The sequence below is a fragment of the Sciurus vulgaris genome, assembly GCF_902686455.1.
Source record: "Sciurus vulgaris genome assembly, chromosome: 3".
NCBI classification, from domain to species: Eukaryota; Metazoa; Chordata; class Mammalia; order Rodentia; family Sciuridae; genus Sciurus; species Sciurus vulgaris.
This window is the reverse complement of record NC_136463.1, coordinates 64,210,852-64,237,607: the sequence shown is the minus strand read 5'-3', so window position 1 is coordinate 64,237,607 and position 26,756 is coordinate 64,210,852. Positions and strand designations below refer to the sequence as shown.

The window sequence follows — 26,756 nt, the reverse complement described above, 5'->3', positions numbered from 1 at the left end:
CGATGTGAAGTGCAAGATTTTACGACTATAAAGCAAGCAGCTTTCATTTTTTGTACCAGCTTCAGCTTATGAGAGGTGACTGACTGGAATGATGTCTCAAGAAGGATTCTGGAATTACAGCATTAATCAGTAAAAACAAGAGGCATTGTTGATTAGCATTGCCCACCATGGGCCCAGGGCAGGAGAAAGTTGGCATTTTTTTGGCATTTGGCATCCTTACACTGCATACTAAAGTGTTAAAAAGTCAAGTGGGGGGCATGGGATGTGGCTCAATGGTAGGACATTAGACTGGCATGTGTGAGGCCCTGGGTTTGATTCCCAGGACCACAAGAAGAAAAAATCTAGTGGCAAATGACAGGAGTTCCAATTGAGAGAGGATTGCTATGACTTGGAGTTGCACAGTGAGGCCTGAGCCAAGCTGAAGTGGAGGGAAAGTGCTTTGGCCAGGGGAGCAATAGGCAGAGGCCCAGCTGACAGGGGAGGAGGTGAAGCAGAGGACCTGTAGCGTGACTGGCCAGAGTGGAGGTCAGCCATGGAGGAGAGGTGGGAGGATAGATGGAAAAGTGGGGCAAGAAAGGTTGTGAGGTGGGGGTGGTGACCTTGGAGCTTTCCAAGGTCAACTAATAAGGTCCTTCCCTGCTTTTTGTTACCACAGACAAAGGCCTAGCCTAAGCCTGAATCTCTTTGAGGGTATAGTGGCCACATCTGGATATAGTAAACTTTGAATAACAAAATCACTTGAGTAAAATGTCAGTTTTTTCCTATTCCTGCTAATTGATGCTGTGTGTGGTTCCTGTCTTTTTCTTCCTATTATATAAATATATTTTAAAAACACAGCTGGATTCCTGTAGCTTTAGACAGCTGCCTAAAAAGATGTCACATGTCAAGAGGCCTCCCATTGTCCACACAGCAAAACTGCCCAGAGAACAGTTGTTTCGGCCCTGCTGGATTCTAGGTGGTGATGACTCAGCGTGACTGAGGCAAATTCAGAGATGTTTGAATGGGAAAGGGGAGACAGAGTGCAACCGCTATCACCGTGGCCTGGGCAGGCCTGACATGGCTCCTGCCCATTCTTCTCCCGGGAGTTTCATACAGCTTTGATTTTGGAAGTTCTAAGAAAAAACTATAAACTGCATAAAGAAGGAAAGCTTAAGGTTTTTGTTTGTTTGTTTGTTTGTTAACAGTTTATCTGTTTAGGCATCATCCTGTGGACCCATTCAGGTAGCTCTGCCACTAAGTTCAGGATCAAAAGTGATCATGAATACCTTGAAAAGCAGCACATAGATGCCAAACTCTATTGCTGCTGTTACTTTAATGGTTACTTAATTTAACCATGATTCCTATTATGTGGTGAATGATGGTGGTAAATGATGATATTGCTAAAAATTAACCCAGATTTAAATTTTAGAAACATCAGAAATGATTACTTATGGCAGCAATTTATGTACATTTTGTAAACAAGTACATTTGCTCTACCTTTCTGGAAGTGAAATAACATTTTAGTTTCTTCCTCCTAGAAACCTTGGAGAGCTGATTGATAGGTTTGTGGCTGATTTCAAAGCCCAAGGGCCACCTAAGCCCAACACTGATGAGGGGGGTGCTGTGCTCCCCAGCTGTGCTGACCTCTTCGTCTACTACAAGAAGTGCATGGTACAGTGCTCACAGCTCAGTACTGGAGAACCAATGATCGCCCTGACCACCATTTTCCAGAAGTACCTCCGAGAATACGCCTGGAAAATCCTCTCTGGCAACCTGCCCAAGTGAGTCCCGCTCTTTGCAGTCAGAATAGTGAAGTGGGATTTGGAATATTCCTAAATATGGGAATCCTTAAGGAAATCCACTCTGAAATTGTTTACCAAACTGCCAAGAGTAATAAGGCAGAAAACACTCTTACCAAGTCCCTGAGGGTCTGATGCTATTTCCCCTTTGTTGACATTCCACATCCGATCAAGACCATTAGTGGAGATACCCCTCTGGCTGCCAGTGTAGGTCACATCATACCATGGTGGACTCTAGGGAGTCAGTCCTATTATGTATAAGTATTTGATTTACAAGGATTCAACAATAGCTATGTGGCCCAAAAAAAAAAAAAAAAAAAAAAAAAAAAAAAAAATGAGGTGATGGAAATAACTACTCAATAGCATAGGTAATTTCATTCAAGCCTCATTCAATGTGGTTACGCCCTAGAGTGATAGAGGGAGCACGCATCCAGTTTTCCCTCTGAGTAGGTTCCCAAAGTCTCTGTGTGTGTGCATCTTGCTATACTGGACAGAGTCTGATGTTTAAAGATAGGGAGGATTTGTGGGAAGGGGGTTATATAGCACAGTTTCTGATTATAATGACCCTACTATATTCTGAGACATTAAAAGATTGTTATATTGCTTGTTACTTAAAATAAGTGAATCATTGAACTACCATTTTAGAGATGTTTTGGTTATATACCATTTCTGTGGTGATAGTATATCACCTAATATAACACTTCTGAACTTAGTGTTTACCAACCATCACCCCATGGCTAAATTAACAATTTGAGAATTAGTTTCTGTCATTGTTACTAAACTGTCACAAATGGGAGTTTTACATTATTTGGAAGAAAGAGAATAGAATCCTATGCTACGCAGTATATTTTAAGTGTTGGGTATAGTTTACTAATGAGAACTTCTTTGACTATGACAAAAATTACTTCTAAAATTTAAAAACTTTTGTCCTGATTATCAAGGTAATAGAAGTTCATTATAGTATAGAAAACACAGAAAACCACAAGAAAGAAAATGAAAATCACCTATAATCTCACCACCCAAAGAAAAACTCTTTAACTTTTTGGTATATATTTTTGCATTCTTTATTCATATATATAGTCATTTATATATACATTCATTTGTACATATATTTGTGTGTGTGTATATATATATAAAATATGTGTGGGATGTGTGCTTTGGTTCGTTAGTGTAATAGAATGGGGACTACGTCACTGATAGTCTTACACTCTACTGCTTTCACTTAATATCATCCTGTGAGCCTGTTCCCGTGTATTAGTCAGTGTCCCAGCAGGAAAAAAATGGTATACTCAGCTGGAATTTTGTCAGTTTTTAAAGATGCTGTTCACAGAAATGGGGCAGGGCAAAAAGAACCAGGAGAAGATTCTGAAGCATCCACTTAAGAGTGGGTAATTGTTGCTACCTTAGATCTCACGTGGGAGCAGAGTCTGTGGATGAGGGACTGCCCCTCAGACACGTAGTCACAGAGGGAACTGCCTATGGATATCTGGAGTAAGAGCTTCAGGGAGGAACAATGTCTTATTCGCTTATGTACTCTTCCACAAGCACAACTTTTAAATTCTGTGCAGAATTATCTTAGTTGAAATAGTTAGGGAAGCAGCTTTTGTGGTGCAGATGATTCCAAATGAGTTCCATGAATTAGGAAGTTCAAAGCTAAAGTGATAGGCAGCCCAGCACGCCCCCTCTGTCAGCTTGTCATGGTTAATAGGGTTGATTACTGACTCACTCTTGGAATTGTCTCTTCCTACTCCTAACAGTGCAGAGTATCTAAACAGATAATAGTCAAGGTGAGGTCAGTAGGAAAAGAACTCATTGTATGTGGATTTATTTGGGCACAGTCAGCCTTTCCTTCCCCTTTTTTCTTTGTCTTAAAATGTGTGGTTTCCGGTTCAGGAAGCAAATTAGAAGTTCCAGCCTGACTAGTGCCTGTTCCTTTTCTTTAGAACCACAACCAGCGGTGGGGGGCTGACCATCAGCAGCCTCCTCAAGGAAAAGGAGGGCTCAGAAGTGGCCAAGTTCACTCTCGAGGAGCTCTGCCTCATCTGCAGCATCCTGAGCACAGCAGAATACTGTCTGGCCACCACCCAGCAGGTGAGCCAAGCCATCCCTGCTGCCTGTGTACCAGCTCCTTTCCCTGGACTATCTGGTCTCGTAGCTGGGAATGAAGAGCATGAGCCCCAAAAAGGCCACATTCAATCTTGGGCAGACCAGTGTGGGCCTCCCACAGGGGAAAATTTACTATCCAGCCAGGAGACTGCTGAGAGAGCCATCTTACAGAAGTGCCTTGTTAAAAGGAGACTGGGCAAGAAAGTATGACTGGTCTCCCTCCCTTAAGTAGTATGAACCACTCAGCGAGCATGACCTCTTAAAAGTAGGTCAGTAGCACTGTCTACCATGTGAGAAAGGCAATAATAAACTCAGTGGTACTGGGACCCAGACTTTGGTGGCAATGAGTCACAACCAGTTATTCCATTCTCAGAAGTGTTGTTAAACTAAGTGAAATCCCTTGGGCTTTTATGAGTCTCTTGAAATTTACATAGCATTCTCAGTCTGCTGAAACAAATAACCATTGTTTGGATGCTGACGTTCAGGAACTGTGAAGCAGGAAGGGGTGATGCCTCTACTGGAGCCCCCCAAGTAGCAGAAGTTCAGCAAACTGATTTAGCAGAAGACCCAGAGTAAATTTCCATTCAATCTTAGATATAGGATCAGAAGTTATTTTTTTCATTTGGTCTGGGATCCACCTAAGTCTTAGAGAAAGAAAATAATTTGGGAAGGTTCTGCTCTTCCAACTTTTTGTGTTTATTATTTACTCATGTCTAGATCATGGGAAGACAGTCATAAATGATAGTTCAGACATTACAGCTGAATGTTATGTGAGCTAGGCCAAATAGGAAGTGTTCCCACAAAGACTGCAGAGTTGAGGGTCAGCCAGCCAGCAGTAAAGGCAGAGACAGTAACATACTCTGCTTGAGGACATGGTCACATTGAGTTGCATAGAAATGACCTGCAAAAGTTTGGTCTTGAAACCAGAGATGGCAATGCATTTAGCCCCCAGGACCCCAAAGCAGGACGTCAGCATCTGCTAGGACCTCCAAGGCAGAGGTCCCAGAGTTCGTTGATGAAGAAACACTATTGAAGTGTTTTGTGTATGTGCAAAAGAGAAAGCTTGCACACATAGAAAGACAGTATTTTTAAAATAAAATATTCAAGCTGGGTACAGTGGTATGTGCCTATAATCCAAGTTTCTCTGGAGGCTGAGGCAGGAGGATCAAGGTTTGAGATTTACTTTGGCAACTTAGTGAGACTCTGCTTCAAAATAAAATATGAAAAGGTCCATACATCACTGGCTGTTGACATCACAAAAAGACAGGACTTGGGGTGGGCTCACTGGTAAAGCACCTTTGGGTTCAATTCCCAGTACCAAAAAAAAAAAAAGGTAAAATAACCATAATACAGAAAAAGAAAGAAAAAGAAAAATCACAGTAAAAATTATTACTTCCAGTCCCATACCCCAAATAATCATATAAGCAACTTGGGTTATTCTCTTCCAATCACTTTATATAAACATAGTTTTGTATATTATAATCTTAATTCATTTTTGTTGTTAGTGTCACAGCATTAGCATTAGTCCAGTTACTAAAATGTCTTTGTTACCAGCATCGTTTATGGCTATATAATATTCCATTAAGGGACTATACCATGAATTATTTAATAGTATCCCTAGTAATTGTTTATACTACCTGAAATTTTTGCTCTTATAAATAATTCTAAGAATATCTTTTAGAATAGAGTCTTTTAAATGTTTCAGATTATTTTTCTAGAATAGATTCTTTAAAATCCTAGAATCATTAGTAGATCAGAGAACATTTTGATGACTCATGATATATGTAACCAATATATTTTAATTTAGAGAAAATTAATTTTACTGTTTATAGAAATAAATACATTCTGCTGGGTGCAGTGTTGCACACCTGTAATCCCAGCTACTTGGAAAGCTAAGGAAGGAAGATCGGGAGTTCAAAGCCAGCCTCAGCAAAGGTGAGGCATTGAGTGCCTCAATGAGACCCTGTCTCTAAATAAAATACAAAATAGGGCTGGGGATGTGGCTTGGTGGTTGAGTGCCCAAGAGTTCAAACCCCAGTACCCCAAAAGTAAAAATAAATAAATACATTCTTAGCTGCCTGGATCTCTAAATACCATTTTCCACTAAAAGAAATGAGAGATTTCTGGATAAATGACTTAATTCCAGGTCTGGAGCAGGAAATGTGTAAGATGAACAGATGAACCTGAGATAGCATGTTATTTAAAAAAAAAAAGCAGGCAGTCGGACCCAGTGGTGCATGCCTATAACCCCAGCATCTTGAGAGCCTGAGGCAGGAGGATCACAAGTTCAAAGCCAGCCTTGGCAATGTTGCAAGGCCTTAAGCAATTTAACAAGAGCCTGTCTCAAAATGAAAAAGTAAAAAAGAGCTGGGGTAGCTCTGCGGTTAAGCGTCCCTGGGTTCAATCTCTGGTACCGGAAAAAAAAAAGGGAGAAATATCAAAAACTAGTATCGTCTTTAAAGTCCTGACCTCCCTCTTTACCTAGAAATGTGACCTTATTTGGAATTGTGGTCTTTGCAAAGGCAATTAAGTACCTCAAGATGAGATCATCTTGGATTTAGGGCAGGCCCCAACACAATGACTGGTCTCTTAGGTTTAACTAGATAGATGTAAAGATGGAGGGAAGAGAGTTTTGTGAAGACAGAGACAGGGATTGGAGGAATGCCTCTACCTGCCAAGAAACACCAAAGAAGCTAGAAGAGAGACATTTAGCAGTTTCTTCCTGAGGACTTCCAGAAGAAACCAATCCTGGCAACACTTTGATTTTGGACTTTCTAACCTCCAGAACTGCAAGAGAATAAATTTCTATTATTTTTAAGCCACCAAGTTAATGATAATTTGTTACATTAGCCCTGGGAAATTAATAAGGAGCCAGTCTTATTCAGAACTATCAAAGATGGGACATATAAACATTATTTTATATCAGAATATTAGCTATAATGGATCAAAAACATGTTTAAATCCACTTGGTTATAATGATTTTTTAAAATATATTTTTAGGTGTAGGTGGACACAATACCTTTGTTTTATTTTTCTGTGGTGCTGAGAGTTGAACCCAGGACCTCACGCATGATAAGCAAGCACGCTACCACTGAGCCACAACCCCAGCCCTCATGATTTTTTTTTTTTTTTTAAATTCACTTGTTGCCTTTGAAAAGTCCGAAGAACCACTGGTGTGAATTGAATACTAACAAAGTTTTCATCCTGCCTTTCCTATCTGATATGTATCTCAAGAAAACCGAATTATTGACAGTTGGAACTGTCTCTTTATAGCAGAAGTTTAGCTAATACCTGAAGAAGAAAGAAAAGAATTAGAATATCATTCTTTATAACTCCTTGAGGTATAATGGGTTTGGGCATCATGCATCACTGACCACTGACATCACCAAAAGAGACGGGGCTGGGGATGTGCTCAGTGCGAGAGCACTTGCTTAGCAGGCCTGAGGCCCTGGGTTTGATCCCCAACACCAAAAAAAAAAAAGAAAAAAGAGAGTTAGATAGCTCCTGATAAAAGTACACAATACAATCATGAAGTAGTTTTTCCAAAAAAGAATTAGAATCTGAACAAACTTCTACATCTAACTATTAATTTACAGGAAATAAGAGAGACAAACAGGTCAGTTAATACCTGTGAATATAGTAGGCAAATCCAGACTGGAAAAATATACAGAGTGACAATCCACTTTCTTTAGGAAAAATTGCAGGGGAGCAAAGAAAAATAGAGGAAGAAAGACATAGCAATCTGAGCAACAAAGAATTGAAAAATAAAATTTTAAGAAACAGTATATCAATGTTCTTTATCATTTATAATAAATGTATAATACTGTGTCAGTAGTATGGGAAACTGGGTATGTGGTACATGGAAACTCTCTGAACTATTTTTTGCAATTGTTCTATAAACCTAAAACTATCCTAAAAAGGGCCATTTAAAAAAAAAATTCTTAAGGTTTGTTCATTTTAGTTATATATGACAGCAGAATGCATTTTGATTCATTATACACAAATGGGGTACAACTTTTCATTTCTCTGGTTGTACATGATGTAGAGTCACACCATTTGTGTAATTATACATGTACATAGGGTAATAATGTTTCTCTCATTCCACTGCCTTTCCTTCCCCCAGCCCCCGCCTTTTCCTTCTACACAATCCAACATTCCTTCATTCTTTCCTTACCCTCTCTGCTCCCACGCCCCTGTTATGTATCAGCATCCACTTATCAGAGAAAACATTCAGCCTTTGGTTTTTGGGGATTGGCTTATTTCACTTCACGGAAGAAGATATACAAGCAATCGACAGATATATGAACATCTCTAGTAATTAGAGAAATGCAAATCAAAACTATCCTAAGATTTCATCTCAACCCAATTAGAATGGCTAATATCAAGAATATAAGTAACAATAGGTGTTGGCGAGGATGTGGGGAAAAAGGCACACTCATACACTGCTGGTGCAGCCACTCTGGAAAGCAGTATGAAGAGTCCTCAGAAAACTTGGAATGGGACCACCATTTGACCCAGCTATCCCACTCCTTGGTTTATACCCAAAGGACTTAAAATCAGCATACTACAGTGACGCAGCCACATCAGTGTTCATAGCGGCTCAATTCATAATAGCTAGATTGTGGAGCCAACCTAGGTGCCCTTCAGTAGATGGATAAAGAAACTGTGGTATATATACACAGTGAAATATTACACAGCCATAAAGAAGAATAAAGTTATGGCCTTTGCAGGTAAATAGATGGAGTTGGAGAATATGCTAAGTGAAATAAGCCAATCCCAAAACACCAAAGGCTAAATGTTTTCTCTGATAAGTGACTGATGATATATAAGGGGGCTGGGGGCAGTAAGGGAAGAATGGAGGACTGTTGGATAGTGCAGAGGGAAATGGGGAAGTGGGAGGAAGGAAAGATAATGGAATGAGACAAACATCATAACCCTGTGTACATGTATGATTATATAAACAGTGTGACTCTACATCGTGTACAACCACAGAAATGAAATTTATACCCCATTTGTGTATAATGAATCAAAAAATAAAAAGTAAAACAAAATTAAAATAAAAAGGTCTGGGGATGTAGCTTAGTTGTAGAACACCCCTGGGTTCCATTTTGAGAAAAACACACACATACACACACAGATCATAGAATTAACTGTAAAGCTCAGAATCACCAAGCTTCTACAAGAAAAACAGGAAAAGATCTTCACAACCTTGGGTAGACAAAGACTCCTTGATCAGAATACTAACCAGAAAAGGGAAATTTTTGGATAAATTGGCCATCATCAAATTAAAGTTTTCTGCTTATCAAAGGACTCCATTAAGAAAATAGACAAGCCACAAATTTGGAAAAACAGAATACATAAAGAACATGTAATATCACCAACAAAAAGGCAAGCAACCAATTTAAATGGGCAGAAGACTTGAATAGACATTTTATGAAAGAAGATATGTAAATGTAAAATAAGCAAAGGAAAATGTGTTCATCATCATTAACTAGTAGGAAAGTGCAAAATTAAAACTGGGAAAATAGCTATTAGAATGGCTAAAAAGTCAAAAAGACTGACAATGTCAATATTGACAACAATGTGGAACAACTGGAATTCTCATAACTGGAATATAAAAGAATATGTATAGTCATTTTATTTTTTTTCCCTAAGGTCTCAGATTGAAAACTTAAGTTCATGCACTATCATACCTTGCCTGCCACTCATCACACTCCTGAGTAACAGGTCCTGCTGGATAATAGTCAGTTGTGAATGTTTCACTCTCCAAAACACACATTGACAAAATCCCTAATTATCAGCTGCTCCACTGTCCCATACATATGACTTACTATGCTGGGGGAAAAAAATCGGTCCCTGGGATATACAGCCATTTTAAAAAGCAGTTTGGCAGTGTCTTAGGAAACATTATGACCTAGCATTTCCAGTCCCAGCTATTTACCCAAGGTAAATGAAAACATAACCATAAAAAGGTACCTACAAGGGTATTTACGGTAGCTGCATTCATAATGGCTCGAAATTAGAAGCAATCTAAATGTCCCTCAACAGGACATTTAATGGGCTGTTAAATGTCAATGTCATGGCCATATAATGAGCTACTACTTGACCATAAAATGGATGAACTGCTGATATACCCAACAATCATGACTCAAAAACATTATGTAAGACCAAAGAAGCTAAACATCAGAGAGTGCATGCTGTATGATTCCACTTATTACATGTTTCAGAATTAGGTAAAACTAATCTGTGCTGATGGATTTAAGGTTATGGAGTGGGGTGAGGTAGGATTTACTAGAAAGGGGCAAAGGATCATAAAGTAACTGTGGGGGAATGACTACCAAGGAATATATAATCATCAGAATGCATCCAATTAAACACAAAAGATGTATGCAATTTTTTTATGTTGACTATATTTCATTTTTAAAAGGGTTATATAAGTCAATTGCCACATACGACCTTAATTAGATACTGATTCCAACAAGGTATTTTTAAAATGTTTCAACAATGAGAGAAGTATGAGCACTGCCTACATATGCGGAGTGTTTTGTTTTGTTTTGTTTTGTTTTGTTTTGTTTTGTTTTGTTTTTGTGGTACTGGGTATTAAACCCAATGGCAGGGGTGCTTAAACACTGAGCCACCTCCCCGCCCTTTTTATTTTTCATTTTGAGACAGAGTCTCACTGAGTTGCCAAAGTTGTCCTCAAACTTGCAATCCTCCTGCCTCAGCCTCCCAAGAATTACAGATGTGCACCACCACACCAGGTGATATGTGGTGTTTGATATTAAAGGTTTTTTTGTGGTTTTTTTTTTTGCCAAGAATCCTTGTCTTTTATAGAGATACATATTGTAATACTTATAGATGAAATGACAGAATGTCTAAGATTTGCTTAAAAAGAAATCAAGGGATGGGGGAGTAAGTAAGCATGTAAACAAAATGAGACTGGCCATGTGGTAAAATCTGGTGATACTGGCTGATAGGCACTTTGGTGCATTATACTGTTCTATGTATTTTGTAAATGTTTGCAATATTCCCTATTAAATAGATCTTTAAAGCAATATATACTCAAAAAGTTTCAAATATTATAAAATCATATACATATGGGATGAAATTTCTCCATAATCTCACCCCTCAAAACAACCACTGTTATCTATTTAACTAGTGTGTATCCTTTCAAACATTTTTGTTGTATCTTTTTAAATAAAAATGGGGCCATACTCTACATGCTATTCTACAACAAGGCCACATTGTTTTGTGTTTAAATCACAGACATGTCTCCATGTCAGTATTACCTCAGCTTTTTTAACAATGGCATACAGTGTTCCATTTATTCTTTCATTCTTTCTAGAGATATTTATTAAGCACTTATTATGTCCCAGGCACTACATCTGGTGTTAATTAAGGATGGTGAACAGGGTAGACAAGTTTCTTTCTTCCAGGGAACAGAACTAATTGGGGGTGGGGTGACCAACAATAAGTAAGCCAAGAGTCAACTTCCATTTTGTGATCAGTGTTAGGGAGAAAACAAACACTGCAGTGCTGGATGGAGGAAGAGAGTCACCTAGGAAGGAGGGTGGTCATGGAGGATCTCTCCCAGAGGGTTGGGGAGGAGACTGCCAAGTGCGGAGCTTAGAAGGGTTGGGAGGTGGGAGCGCAACACAGCAGTGGAGCTGTTAGGAGGGGTGAGCAGGAAGTACTTTGGGAGAGGAAGTGGAGTGTGGAGTATAAAGGTCCTGAGGGAGAAGCCCTGTATGTCCCACAGATCTCGGAGGCCAGGGCAACTGGAGGCTAGCAGACAAGGTGGGGCCAGAGAGCTGGACGCCATGCAAATCATGGTTGGAAGTTTGAATTTTATTTTCAGTGTAATAGGAAGGATACTGAAGATTTTAATTATGATAAGCCTGTGCCCTCATTTGTTTCAGCAGTCCCTTGTAGATGTACATGTAGATGGTTTCCACGTTTTCAATAACATAAACCAACAGTAGAATGTGAGCTTTATGAGAACAGGATCTTACCTGTTTTGTTTACTGAATAACTCTCTTACTTTGTTAGCCTGGCACAAAATAGGCTTTTGATAATTGTTGGTTTAATTAATGAATGCTGCAAGAAGTGCTTGCATATCTCTGTACATTATTTTCATTATTCCATTAAAATACATTTCTAGATGGAAAATTACCAGATTAGGGACTTCATGTATTTAAAGTTTTGCTTTTTAAATTAATGACTTTCCAAAAATTTTACATTCGCCAAGTATGGTGGTGTACACCTGTAATCCCAGCGGCTGGGGATGCTGAGGCAGGAGGATTGCAAGTTCAAAGTCAGCCTCAGCAATTTAGCAAGACCCTAAGCAACCTAGTGAGACCCTGTCTCAAAATTTTAAAAAAGGGCTAGGGATATGGCTCAGTAGTTAATTGCCTGTGGGTTCAAGTCCTGGTTAAAAAAAAAAAAGATTACACTAATTTACACATCTCTAAAAGCATTTTTTAAACATGTATCTACTTATTATTTATTTATTTATTTTGGTACTGGGAATTGAACCCAGGGGCACTTTATCACTAAGCTACATCCCCAGTCCTTTTAGGGCCTCCTTAAGATACTGAAGCTGGGCTTGATCCTGTGAGCCTCCTGCCTCAGCCTCCTGAGCCACTGAGATCACAGGCACGCACTATTGTGCCTGGATTCCAAGAGCATTTTTAAATTTAACACAAGGGCTGGGGCTGGGGCTAGCGCTTGCCTAGCACATGTGAGGCACTGGGTTCAATCCTTAGCACCACATAAAAATAAATAAATAAAACAAAGATATTTGTTCATTTACAAATAAGAAAAAAAAATTTTTAATTAACACAAAACATTCTTAGCCTGTGATAGGATTAGGGTTGCTAGATGAATCAATTCCCAGGGATATTAATAATTCCTGGTCAATCATATTTTTTTCTTTGAAGTGCTAGAAGCGTATGTTTCTGTTCTAGACCATAGGCTGACGTGTTCCTTTGGTTTACCATTGTGTCTCCAGCACCTCAGCAAGATGGTTGGCCTATAGTAATGTTCAGTAATGATTTTACTGCCCCTCACCAGCAAAGGTTTCCAGCGTTGATGGGCAAGTCTGAAGTTCATGAGGCAGGGAATATCTTAAAATCAGGGTCTTTTCAAAATTAACTATGAATTTTTGGTGTATCATAAAAAACAGATATAGTGCTGGCCCTACCACTTACTGTCTGGGGTAGGCCACTCTTATTTTCTCACCTGGAAGAAGAGGATAATAGATCCTTCCTTACAGGGTTGAGAGAATTAACCTAGTCACATTGAAAGTGTTTAGATTGTACCAGATCCATATTGTTATTATGGTACTTCTTTGATAATTATTAAATATATTTCTGCTTCTCTTTTTCTAACAGTTAGAAGAAAAACTCAAAGAAAAAGTTGATGTAAGTCTGACCGAACGAATCAATCTCACAGGAGAAATGGACACGTTCAGCACGTATGTACCCTACACATGTTGCTCAAGGCCTGTCCTTTCTTCTTCTTGGGGCAGCATGTGTCAGGTTGTTAACTCTAGTCACCATAAAAGCTAAAAGGCTTCCAAGGCCATCTGTTGGATAGTGATTATTCCATTCTATTCTCCGTTAGCCATTAAAAAGAAGTATCAGAATTGGCAACTTCCTCCCATTCTGCCTCCTCAGATGCGGTTGTTCTTTTAGCTAACAGGGTGGCTGTTTATCATTGCACTGTCCAAAACAACCCAAGAGAAGAAATTCTCCCTTGGCCATCCCTACAGGAAGTTCTAGTTCCAGGTCTTCCCTCTGTCCCCACCTGCATCCACAGAAGGCCAGTCCCTCCTGTGTTTTAGGGGTTTTTGTTTGTTTATTTTGAGACAAGGTCTTGCTGTGCTACCCAAGCTGGGCCCAAACCATCTTCTTGCCTCAGCCTCCCAAGTACACTGGGACGTAAGCCTGTACCACTGTGGGCATGGGCATGAACCTCTGTACCTGACCATCTGTCTGTCTTTTTTCTTTTTTTTTTTGCAGTGCAGGGCTTCACACTTGCTGGAAAAGTGCTCTACTACTAAGCTACAACCCCAGCCTGTGTTTTAGAATACAAAGCATAAAAGAGAGAGAGAGAGAGAGAGAGAGAGAGAGAGTGTGTGTGTGTGTGTGTGTGTGTTTGGGGGGCCAAGAGTGAACTACAGCCAAGAAGTTCAAACAGTAAAACTTTCTTAAGATATTTCTGTCCTTGGTATGACTTCCCAATATTTTTGTTGTTGTCAGTTCCTGTTCCACTGCCATTAAATGGGAAAGGGATGGACCAAACTTTAGCTTTTACCCAACCATTTATTGAGGAAAAATCAAAATTCTTTTTTTTTTTCTGACCTTAAAAATTTTATGAAACAGTTACTTTTGTAGAGCGTTTTACAGATGACAATTAGGGGGATTAGCTATAGAAGTTTGGGTCTTGACTGGGTATCCATCCCATCCAAATGAGACCAGTATGAGAGTTTGCCTGCGTATATGTGTGTGTGTATTGAGGAGAGGGTAGAGGGTGGACTCCAAGAGTCCAAACAAAGAAGAGCTAACTGCTCCTCCATGGTCATTCTTTAAAACTTGAGTTTTGGGAAATGAAAATAAATTTTACACAGGGGCCTAAAACATTTGAAAGGAGCTGTGTCAGCCATTCAAGCAGTGATTTTTAAAAGTATTGACCCAGAGATTTGATTTGCAGTGTCATCTCCAGCAGTATTCAGTTGCTGGTTCAGGATCTAGATGCGGCCTGTGATCCTGCCCTGACTGCCATGAGCAAGGTAAGGTTTTAGGAACTGGCTTATTACCAGACTTCCAAGAGTGACTAAGGGGGTTTCTGCTGACCCTTGCCTACCACTTCTTACGGACACTTCAATGCTTAAAGTGTCAGCTGAGAGGAGAATGGAAAGACCTCCCAGGGTTCCCAAAAGTGCTCACTTTATCTTGTACCTTAACCCATTGCTTGTCCTTTGAGGATGAGACAGGGAACTAAATTGCTTGGTGAGAATGAAAGCAGTGTTGTCTTTGATTATCATCTGACTTGTCCTAAAAACCTTAATGTGGTCTCACCAGAATGGGTATTTTTGTAAGTGCTTAAGCAATACTGACTCATTCTTCATTCTTGCCCACTGAGAGGTTTTTCTGACTCTTTCTGAGCCCTGGTACAAGATTATTCAATCCAGTTGTGGATTCTTCATTTCCTAATATCCTGCTGACCCATCAATCAGTCCTTGGCCCTCCTTTGGCACTTAGCACATGCTATCTCATGTTTTTGTTTTTTGTGTTTTTTTGTACCAGGGATTGAATTCAGGGGTGCTCAACAACTGAGCTTCATCCTCAGCTTCTAAAGCTGCTGGCTCATTATTTTATTTTTGGCTTTTATGTATCTACGCCTTTTCCTCCCCAAAGAATATACTTTCCTTAAGTGTATGGATCATGTCTTATGCCACCCTTTGGCTCTCATATTGTCTTGAGTATAGAAAACTCTCATGTTTCTTGATTGAATTGAAAATAGATAATTCCTTATTGATTTTTAAGCTCAAATAATGTAGAACTGCTCACTATAACCTTGTAGAGCAGAAGTTGGCAAACTATAGCCTGTGGGTCAAATCTGGTCTACTACCTGTTTTAGTAAATGAAATTTTTTTGGAATATAGCCATAGTCATTCACTTATGAATGATGTGTGACTGCTTTTGTGCTGCTATCATAGCTTGAGTAATTGCAATGGAGACCATAGAGCCCACAAAGCCAAATATTTACTATTAAACCACTGGCAGAAAAAGTTTGCCAATGCCTATTCCAGAGTCATAGGCTCTTGTAGCAGTCTTACAAATTCTGAAGGAAGAACTTCCCTGGCACTCATTATCCTGAGTTGTGGCAGAGGGCAATAGAAAGAACCGGGACTTTGGAGTCAGACAGATCTAACTCTTCCAGTTTTTCCTTTGAGGACACTGAGTGAAGGACTTACCTTGTCTGGGCCTGCTACCTGCTCTGTATGTGAAATGTGACTGTCTGCCTCCTAGAGTTGTGAGGGTGAGACAAGAAGAGGGTTCCAGGGCTGGTGCCTTTCATATAGTAGGTGCTCAGTGTTAGTTCCTTCTGTCTTGTCAGAAGGTTCTGTAAGCAGACATTTGGCCTGAATCTTTGCTTTGCAGTAACAAAAATGGAACTAAAAGCAAAACATGGTCTTTAGAAAGGTTTTAAAGAGTAAAGTGGGGGCTCAGTGAAGTTTGTGGCTCAGTGATAGAGTGCTTGCCTAGCACATGTGAGGCACTGTGTTCAATCCTCAGCACCACATTAAAAAAAGAAATAAAATGAAGGTGAATTCTAGCTTTCTATTTAAAAAAAAAAAAGTGAAGTGGGAAGTTGTGAAAAAACTGATGTCACAGAGTTTCTGTTCAAAAAGCTGATTCTTTCACCAATCAGATACTGAGAGGTATTTCTAGTATTCTCAGTGTTTACAAGCAGAGCACTCCGAGCAGGCAGATTTGAGGCTAATGCATTTCCTTAAAGGAACATGACTATGAGGATTCATCTTGTAGGCTCCAGTTATCCCCTGGCTGCTGGTGAGTGGTCACTACATCCTGAATGAGATCGGTTCCAGCTGCCATTACTCCTGAACTGCCACATACTTCAGCCTGGAATGCAGCTGGTGAAAGAATTTTTACATTTACCAAAGGAAGAGTGTTTAGGGCTTTTTTTTTTTTTTTTTTTTTTTTAGGTAACACTTGGAGGGGGGTTAACACTCCAGGTGTTGCTTATATGAACTGTCAATTCATTAGGTGGATTTCCCTCCAGATGCCTCCTACCCGGCCATCCAGACCCACACCAGCAAATATTAACACAGACCATACCTCCAGAATCTTTTGTTTATATCATAGAAAAACCACAGACTTGGGAACACAGCAGCTGCAAGGCTGTTACTTTTTGTCTGATCTTCTGGAGTTATAGCAAAATGAAATCCATGTGATGAAAATAAACATGCCAAGTGGTCACAAATTGATTCAGCGTACACTCTCCACTATTTGTGCCTGCATCCTAGTTCATGTAGTTTCCGCTAGGATTTTTTATTTGGTTTATTGTTTCCTTCATTTCAAGGATTTCCGTTTGGTTTTTTTTTTTTTTTTTTTGAGAATCTCTGTCTCTTTGTTGAAATGATCTTTTGCTTCCTGCACTTGCTCTTTCAGCTTATTGGTATTATCATTCATTGCCTGCATTTGCTCTCTTATCTCATCCTTTGCTTCACGAATCATCTTAATCATGTATAATCTGAAGTCCTTTTGTGACATTTCTTCTAACATACTGTCATTGGATTCTATTAATATAGAATCTAGATTTGTTTGGATCATTTTCTTCCCTTGTTTTTTCATATTGTTCATGTATCTTCCCCTCTAGCAGTGCAAATCTGGGGTATTACAGATTTCCCCCTATAGGCTTATAGTGGCCCTATAGGTTTCCAAAACCCTTTCTTTAAGGGGAAATCAATATTAGCAGTGCCCAATTCAGACACTATGCAGTCCTAGACCAAATAGTCCCAATGAGGACAATAACAAAATTGTCATAATAAACAGAATGAGTTCAAATATTATCTTCAGTAAAACAAACAGATTTGCAATAAAGGTCTGCAGTTTCAAATGGAGGACAAAGAGGATGTAGAGGGATGTAGAATGTGGCTGTTAATGGGATAAGAAAAGAATATACAGAAGTTCTAGATAATAGAAAGGGTGAGAGTGTAATCAAAAGAAATTGGATGTTAGCATGCAAAAAGGGGAGAAAGATACTGTGAGGGAACAGGTAAACAAAAGGAAAAGAGAGCAAGAAAAGTAAAGAAATAAAAACTTAAACTTTTTCAATAAGGAGAAAAAAGAAAATCTACAGTATAACAGTCATATAGTAATGAAACCTCCCAGAATTCAGTAGCCTGATGCATGAGAGGTACCTGACAATGAGCTTTAAGCCTCCAGCAGGCATCTCAGGATGGGTTTTGCCCCACCTAAAGATCGGAGCTCTGGCTTCCAGGATTATCCAAGATGGCCTCTCTGGCTTCCAAATATGTTGGCAAATGGGGAGCTGCAGCTCAGGGTGTGGCCGTGGTCAGCAGGAGGTCCTAGAGGCGGGATGCGGTTGGTCAGGCAGGGGTCGTGGAGGTCGGGTGTGTTTGGTGTGGTTGTGGGATCCTGGAGGCTGGTTGCAATCAGTCGGTCTGGGGTCCCGGTGATAGGGCGCAGTCAGTTGGTCTGGGGGTCCTGGCGGCAGGGAGCAGTCAGTCGATGTGAGGATCCCAGAGGCAGGGAGTGATCGGTGGGGCTGAGATCTCCTGGAGACGGGGCTCAGTTAGTCCGGCCAGGAGTCCTACGGGGCCTGGCTGTTGTCTCAAAATGGCAGCAGCCACGTGTAATCAAACCTGCAGGCACTGTAACAGTGAACTTCCAGGCAACAGCAGGCAGCTGGTGCTCCACTGGCGGTCGGCGATCAGTTTGCTATCTGTTGTCAGATGATCGGGAGGTGAACCTCGTGTGTTGGGTGATGGATAGGTGTAAGGCAGGTGATGGGCAGGCAAGAGGCAGGCAAATGGCAGATGATAGGTGCCTGACAGTGAGCAATCTGCACTCAAGGAAGGCGTCGATATGCTGGCAGATTACAGGTCATCACAGCAGACAAATGGGGTAAACAGCAGGGGATCGATAAGCAGCAAAAACTGCCTTACCAAAAAATAGATATCCTCTGCTTAAAACCGGAGTTACAGAGCGACAAGGAACACAGCCTCCCTCTAGTCCGCCATCTTGGATCTCCCCTAGGATTTTTAAAAACTTTAGTGACAGTGATAATTTCTGTCTCCAATTCCATCATTCTTGCTGCAGGTTGAACAGTTCAGCTCAGACTGTACCTAGCACAGTGCTGGGAATTGCAAGGAAGTCGGGGAAGGCGTAGATGTTATTCCAAGGTGCGTAGATTCCAGTAGGACAAGAGATGTGTTGAGAGTAATGTCCTAAAAACTGCAGTATAAGGCATGATGAAATCAGTACTGTAAGGAAAGTACAAAATTTCAAGAAGGGAAGAGTTCATACCCAAGTGGGCAGGCAAGAAAAACCTTTGTAAGCAAGTGGCATTTGAAATAAGAGAGGGCAAGGATTTGAATGAATTTGTGGTGAGGAAGGCTTTCCAATAGGGTAGAATGTGAGCAAAGGTCTGTGAAGTCAGGAAAACTCAGTTTTATTAAAATTGCCAATCTCATGAACCATTTTAGTAATTCCACAGACTACCGTTCTTGGACTAGCACACTCAAGATTGGAAGCAAGGCTGCCCTCTAGGTGTGTGTACTCTGCTGGGGAGAAAACTCCCAGTGACATAAATAGATGTCCTTTATAAGTGGGGAGAAAATGTGAGTGGGGCTTGCCAAGATGGAGTAGTCGTTAGATGATTCTGAGTTGATGAAAGAAGGCTTTCTTGACAAGATGGAACAAGTTCGGCAATCAATTAGGTCTCGCCATGGTCTCCTCCTTCGTTGGCATATAGGGCTTTTATCGTTCATCCTGTCTCTACCTCCTTAGCTCCGTTTCCGCCCCTCCTCTGTGTGTTTGCTGTCTCTAGCCTAGGAGTCATTCCCCCTTCGCTGAATATTACATTGCTTTATCGTGGCTTGCATCCTTTTTCCTCATTCTATTCTCTCTGCCTGAAATTCTTTTTCCAGGCCTGGGGTTGCACCTCAATGGTGGCGCACTTGCCTAGCATGCATGGTGCCCTGGGTTCAATCCTCAGCACCACATAAAAATAAAATGAAGGTATTATATCTACCTACAACAAAAAATATTTAAAAATTAATTAATTAATTAATTAAAGATCCAGTGACAACTAAAAAAAAATTTTTTTTAAAAATTCTTTCCTACTGTTGTCTACCCAATAAGCATATCCTTTATTTTTTAAATTTTGTTTATTTTGTGGTACCAGGGATTGAACTCAGGAGCACTCAACCACTGAGCCACATCTCCAGCCCTATTTTGTATTTCATTTAGAGACAGGGTCTCACTGAGTTACTTAGCACCTCGCCATTGCTGAAGCTGGCCTCGAACTTGTGATCCTTCTGCCTCAGCTTCCTGAGCCACTAGAATTAAAGGCATGCGCCACTGCACCCAGCAGCATATCCTTTATGATATAGTTTTAATATCTTTCCCCTTTTTTTTAAATTGAGATATAATTCACATAACACAGGACTCGCTCCATTTCAACTATAAAATTTTAGTACATTTACGAAGTCAAGCAGCCTCAACATCTAACTCCAGGACATCTTCATCTCCGCAAGAAGCCTCATACTCAGTAGCAGTCACTCCCCATTCTCCTACTTTGTCTCTGTAGATTTGCCTATATGAACATTTTTACATAAACAGGATCATAGAATAGGTAGTTTTTGTGCTTGGCTTATTTCACTTAGCATAGTGTGATCTGACATAGCATGTATCAGTACTGCATTCCTTTCTTTTTTTAAGTGCTGACGATCAAACCTTGCATATACTAAGCAAACACTGTACCATTGAGCTGCCCCCAGCCCCTGCTTTGTTCCTTTTTATGACTAAATAACATTCCACTGTGTGAATATGCCACATTTTGTTTGTTCATCAATGGATGGACATTAGAATTATTTCCATATTTTTAATTTTTAAATAATGATATCAACATTTGTGTGAACATGTCTTCAGTTTTCTCAAGTATATACCTGGGTGTGGAACTGCTGAGTCATTTGATAACTTTATATTTAACATTTTGAGGACCTGCCAAGCTGGGCTACCCATAAGCAAAGTATGGGGATTCTAATATTTCCACATCTTTGGCAACATTTATTTTCCTTTTTTGTTTTTTAATTTTGGCCATTCTTTGTGAGTGTGATGAGATACCTCATTTTGTTTTCAGTTTGCATTTCTCTGACAACTAAAAACAGTAAACATCTTTACATATGCTTATTGGCAATTTGCGTATCCTTTTTGAAGAAATGTCAGTTAAATCTTTTTCCCATTGTAAAATTGAGTCTTCTTTCTGTTGTTGAGTTGTAAAATTTCTTTTTATAATCTGGCTGTTAGACCCTTTAGCAGATATTTGATTTGTAAATATTTCCTCCCATTTCTGTGTGTTGTCTTTGTTTTTGTTTTAATGTCCCTTTATGTTGCTGAAGTCTTTATTTATTTTTTTGAGGTGTTGGCATTTCAACCCAGGGCCTTGGGCATGCTAAGCAAGTGTTCTACCACTGTGCTATAGCCTCATCCCTTTTATTTTTTTTATTTTGAGACAGTGTCTAAGTTGCCTGGTCTACCTCAAACTCGTGATCATTCTGTCTTAGCTTCCTGAGTAGTTTGAATTGCCAGTGTATACCACCTAATCCAAAATCACAAATATTTACCTGATGTTTTTGTCTAAGAATTTATAGTTTTAGCTCTTACATTTAGGTTTTCAATCTGTTTCGAGTTAATTTTTTATATCATGTGATGTAAGGGTTCAACTTTATTCTTTTATATGTGGATATCCAGCTTTCCCAGTACCATTTGCTCAAGAGAGGATTCTTCCCTCATTGAATGGACTTGACCCAAAATCAGCTAAAAATCAGCTAACCATAATTGTGGGGGTTTTTCTCTTGACCCTCAGTTCTATTCCATTTATTAATATGTTTGTCCTTATGCCAGTACCATACTGTTTTGATTATTGCCTTGTAGTAATCTTTGAAATCATAAACAGTGAACCCTCCAACTTTGTTCTTTTTCAACATTGTTTTGGTATATCCTGGTCTCTTGCAATATCACCTTTTCTTGTCACACCGAGAACATTCCTCTTTCACCCTCAAGATACCACCAATCCTTACACTACCTCTCTGTTATATAATTATTTCCATATCTCTCTTTGCTATTAAACTTTGAACAACTTGAAGGCTGAGTTTTATTCCTTTTTGTATGTCCATGGCATAGCACAGTATTTGCTTTATAGTAGCATTCTCTGAATAACTTTTTCCTGTCTTCAGGACGAGGGACACCCATTTGAACAAAGAATAGTGACAAAGTGAGACAGGTAACTACTGAACAGATTGAGATGGATGGAGCCAGTAAAGTGGACTGTAGATATGTCTTTGTCATAAACTCCTTGAAATCTTTAGGCACATAGCAAGTGCTGCTGAGGGTGATGTGATACTCCTCAGTGTACTTAAGTAGCATAGCATCTTCAGCAAGTGACTTCCCAGAGCTGATTGAAGGTCAGAATTAGGAATGCTCATTAGCTCCTGTGGGTGAGGGCCAGCTCCCTGCTACTAGACAAGGAGAGAAAATTTCAGAGTGGCCAAGTTCGGCAGAAAACATTTGGAGGAGCAAGCAGCCTTAAACAGGCTAAGACCAAGTACAAGAAGCAAGATACGGTAAAAGTTTGGTGGTTCCTCTGATGCTAACTTTGAGAGCACAGTAGTGTCCCTGATAAGTTATATGAAACTTACCTTTCCCATACTGCATATTATTTCCTTAGATGAGCTTTATGAGATAAATTGCTCTTTGTTGAGCACTTACCAGGAAGCAGACACCCAAGTGCATTATGTTATTTAATTCTATCAATAAACTTATAAGGTAGCTATGTTATTTCCCCCTTTCACAGAGGATACTGAAACACAGAGAAATTAAGTCATTTATCCAAGATCTCTCAGTTAGCAGAGCGAGGATTCAAACACATGTCTTTTCATGCAGGATTGTCCCATGCCTTGCACACACAGTGAGAGTGAGTCCTTCTGGCAAATGTGGCAACCTTTGAAAAATCAGCTTATATAAATTGCCTAAAGTGGAAGAGTGGTAAGACAGCCTGTACCCGGTACTACTAACTTCACACAAGAATTCATACATTCTTGATTATGAGTTCTCTAGGTGTTCACAGTGATCATGTTAGATGTCAGTCTTTAGCTTTTCTTGGTTGGATGCTGTATTAGTCAGGGTTCTCTAAAGGACAGAATCAACAGAAAGAATGATTATAAAAGGGGGATTTATTAGATTGACTTACACGACCAGAAGCTGGATAGTCCACAATGGCTGTCTGCAGGCTGAAGAGCTAGAGGAACCAGTAGCTGTGCAGTCCAAGAAGCAGAAGCTTCAGAACAAGAAGGATCAACAGTGTAAACCCAGTCCAAGACCAAAGGCTTCTAGAAATTCCCTGGAGAATTATTGGCAGAGTCCTCTTTGGAAGAGTGAAGAAGTAAGAATCTGATATCCTCAAGCAGTTGCAGGAGCAATCAAAAACCTGTTCAAGAAGAATCAAGCTTGCATCTGCTGCTGCTTCCTTTTTCTTCCAACTTTTATTCCATCCAAGCCACCATGGACAGTGCTGCCCTCTCTTAGGGAGGGTCTTCATTTCAGTTCGCTATCCCACATGCCAATCATTCCTAGACCACTCTCATTGACATACCCAGAAGCCTCTTAATCATTGGCATCTCTTAAGCCAATCAAGTTGACAGTTCAGATTAACCATTACAGATGCCATGACTTTCAACAGGGGAGAAAATGTGTTGAGTAACTAATGCAAGTATTCCTGCTGACTTTGTGTATTTCCCCTGAAAATTAATGAACTGTCCTTCTCATATGTCTGTCTTTCTCATATGTTTCTTCTTTATTTCTCTCTTTCTCTTTCCCACATTATGCCACATCATACAGATTTAGTAGTGAAGCCAGAAATAAAGCCAAGTGTCCTGATTCTTGAGAAGGTGGTGTGATTCTTGGAGTGTTGTGGGGAAATATACAGAGTTTGGTCTTTTAGATATAAATTCTACAAAGTCTTAGGGATTAATATGTCCAGATATAACCCTAATAAGTAGGATTTTTTAAAAGCTATAACCTCCTTAACAGTTCCCTCCTTGCCATATTCTTTTTACTAGGGCTTCTCACTAGGTTGAAAGAATCTAAATCTCTGTCCAAAATCAGACCCACTCAGCTTTTTCCCATTAATGGTAATTTTAGAAAACAACAACAACAGAAAGAAACTGAATAAATTTAATTTCCTTACAGTCTGACATGTAATTTGTATTAGGTTTCAGGATTGTGAATGTGTACTAATATTTAGGAAGCTGCATTACTATCCCCCATAGACATTTTGAAATAGCTAGAACAGTCCTGAAATCTGTTCTCATTTTCCTCAGTCATTAAAATGCAGCTCTGTTTCAGAAGGCCCACAGAGCACCACGGTTAAGGAATCTTCACATTCACTTTCAACTTGTAATCCAGACACATCTTTCTTTTTTCATAAAAAATATTTTTACTATGGTAAAAGCAAATCACCTTCATTATAGAAAGTATAGATATTTTGAAAAATATTGTATTTGTATTGTAAACCTAATGCAAATTTCATGTCAGACTGTAAGGAAATTTAATTTATTCAGTTTCTTTCTGTCGTTGTTTTCTAAAATCACCTATAATTCCAATTGACAGATATATTTTTCAGTCTTTTGTTTTATGCAGACATTTAAAAATAAAAATAAGTTCATACTTTACACACTGCTTTGTAACCTGTTTTTCTCTGTTAACAGGTTTTAATAGTTTTCTATATCATTTAATCCAGAGCTATATTTTCAGTGGCTGCATAGTATTCCACAGTACAAAATATTTATTGTTAATATCATAAAAGTACCTAACATTTACCATGGAATTAATATGTGGGAGGCATGGTGTTAACAGCTTTCTGTGGATTATTTTTTAATAATTGATTATAAATATTATCATCATTCAAATTTTATAGATGAGAAAACTGAGGCTTAGAGAAGTTAGGTAACTTGCTCAAGTCACACACTTAGAAGATTGTATCAATAGTGTTAAAACTCATACTGTCTGATTCTGTGTATCTTCATCCTAAATACTATAATCTGCTGTTGCCCTTAAAATGTGTTTGATCTGGGGCTGCTACCAGGCATGAGACCCTAAATTCCATCCCCTGAGGCCCATTATGCAAAAACTAAAAATAAAAACGAAAACAAAAATGTATTTAATCCATTTGCTCTTCATGGCTTTTTATTTCCAGGTTTTCACATTTGTAGTCCAGTGGTGATCAGCCTCATGCATATGTATATTTTCTTTTCTGAATATTCATAACTAATAACTTCAGATTAATTGCCCTGAAGGGAATTGCAGAGATCAAAGCTTATGTGAATGCTAAAATTTTTTATAGATATTTTCAAATTGCTTTTACGAAGGTTATATGAAATCTCCTTCCTATTGACCCAGAAATGAATGGAAATATATACAGACAGAACACATATACATCTTCTTACACCCTTCGTTACTTCACTTTCTCTTCAGGATCATCTTGATTTTTCCCCTGGGAGTTAGGGAACATGTATCTCTGAGCAAAAAGGGGAAACAAGCCATTCCCCCCTCCTCCTCTGCATGACCATCACCATGATTCTCATCTGCAAGTCTACACCATCCTTCTACACCCTCATTCTACATGCAGATTTTGCTCGTCTCAGTGCCCCCAGCTAATATCAGGTTCATGTAGGGTGGTAGCTATTCTTTTGGAGAGTAACACCACAAAATGGAAAGAACATGGACTTTGGGGTTCATGAACTAGTGTCTAGACCTCAGTGCTACTGACCGGCTGTGCCTCATTTGATAAGTCCTGGATATCCACCCTCCTGTTTTACCACCTCTAGAGCAGGAATAACAATACCCACTTCGCTGCATCATTGTAAGCAGTAAGTTCATGAGAAACTGTCTGTCTCTGTGTCTGGAAGATAGTAAGTGGTCATAAATATTCCTTCCCTTCTTTGTTCCCCACACAGTGCTTGGTCCAGTGCTGTGCACCCAGAAGGTACATATAAATATCACAAATGTTTGTTGTCAGAGTAAAAGTAGTCCATACAAGAGTTAAAGAGTGAGTGTATGCACGTGCGCCTGAGTAAAATCCCTGGCTTGGAGCCCACAGCTCAGCAGCCTAAACCACAGTATAGACCCCAGTTGCCTGAAATGTTCACAGAGTCCAGATGTCTGAGACTGTGCTCTTTATATCTCTAATTTAGTGATCAAAATTAATAGGTGGGAATTTAAATTTTCAACTGAGGAAATTAATTTCTCAGGAGATCTCTTTCCAAGCTTTATATAGTAATAGAAAAAAACAAGATCCATAGTAAGCTAGTTTTGGAGTGTCATCTGATCAGTGGATTAATCAGAACTCTGCTACAGTGGGCTCTCTGAGAATAGTGATTATCTTCCTTGGGAAGCATCAGCATGGACCACGCACTAAAGGCAGCAGAAACTGAACCCTGGAGATGTTTTGGGCTCCACATTCTCTCCCGGTAGTTAAATATGGGGTCCTGGAAGCTTAAACTGGTACTATCTTAGTTTCCTTGCATCTTCAGTACTTTTTTTTTTTTTTTTTTTTTTTTTTTTTTTTGCGGTGTTAAGGATTAAACCCAGGTCCTTGTGCTTGCAAGGTAAACACTCTACCAACTGAGCTATCTCCCCAACCTTCAGTACTACTTTTTTTGCAAATTGTTTCTGGTTTTTTATATAATACCAGTTGAATACAATGTGGTATTTAATCCCATTCCTTCCTACCACCACCCCAAACAAAAAGCACGAATGGAAAATGTTTACATTGCAGAGGGATAACTTAAATGTTAGATTAAAAGTTTACCTGGAAACTTTGAAATCTTATTTCTTCTGGCAGCTTTCCATGATATTTGTTCTTCCAGTGCAAACTGCAAAATATATGTTTCCTTTTTTGGACAGGAGCTTTGCTTGATTACCGTATGTTTCTTTAGCTTCTCCTTGAGAAATAGGACTGACCTTGAACAAAGTCCCAGTTAAATGTTTTTATTTATTTATTTAGTTTGTTTGTTTGTTTGTTTGTTTTTGACAAGTG

The 26,756-nt window shown here is 39.4% G+C and overlaps 2 protein-coding genes across 3 annotated transcripts in view; both read left to right on the top strand.

Annotated features, from left to right (window-relative positions):
• The window catches only part of VPS53 (VPS53 subunit of GARP complex), a 138,673-nt gene that overhangs the window by 83,912 nt on the left and 28,005 nt on the right, over positions 1-26,756 (top strand). The window contains exons 14-17 of one of the 2 annotated variants that reach the window (XM_079130805.1): positions 1,614-1,760; positions 3,722-3,869; positions 13,277-13,359; positions 14,598-14,676. In XM_079130805.1, coding sequence (XP_078986931.1) covers positions 1,614-1,760; positions 3,722-3,869; positions 13,277-13,359; positions 14,598-14,676 — 457 coding nt within the window. Of the gene's footprint in view, positions 1-1,517; positions 1,761-3,721; positions 3,870-13,276; positions 13,360-14,597; positions 14,677-26,756 lie in introns of both variants that reach the window. The other variant, XM_079130804.1, reaches the window with a different exon arrangement.
• The window catches only part of RPH3AL (rabphilin 3A like (without C2 domains)), a 259,447-nt gene continuing 251,008 nt past the window's right edge, over positions 18,318-26,756 (top strand). Inside the window, exon 1 of the mRNA XM_079130960.1 lies at positions 18,318-18,329. The gene's annotated coding sequence lies outside the window, so the exon portion shown is untranslated. The remainder of the gene's footprint in view (positions 18,330-26,756) is intronic.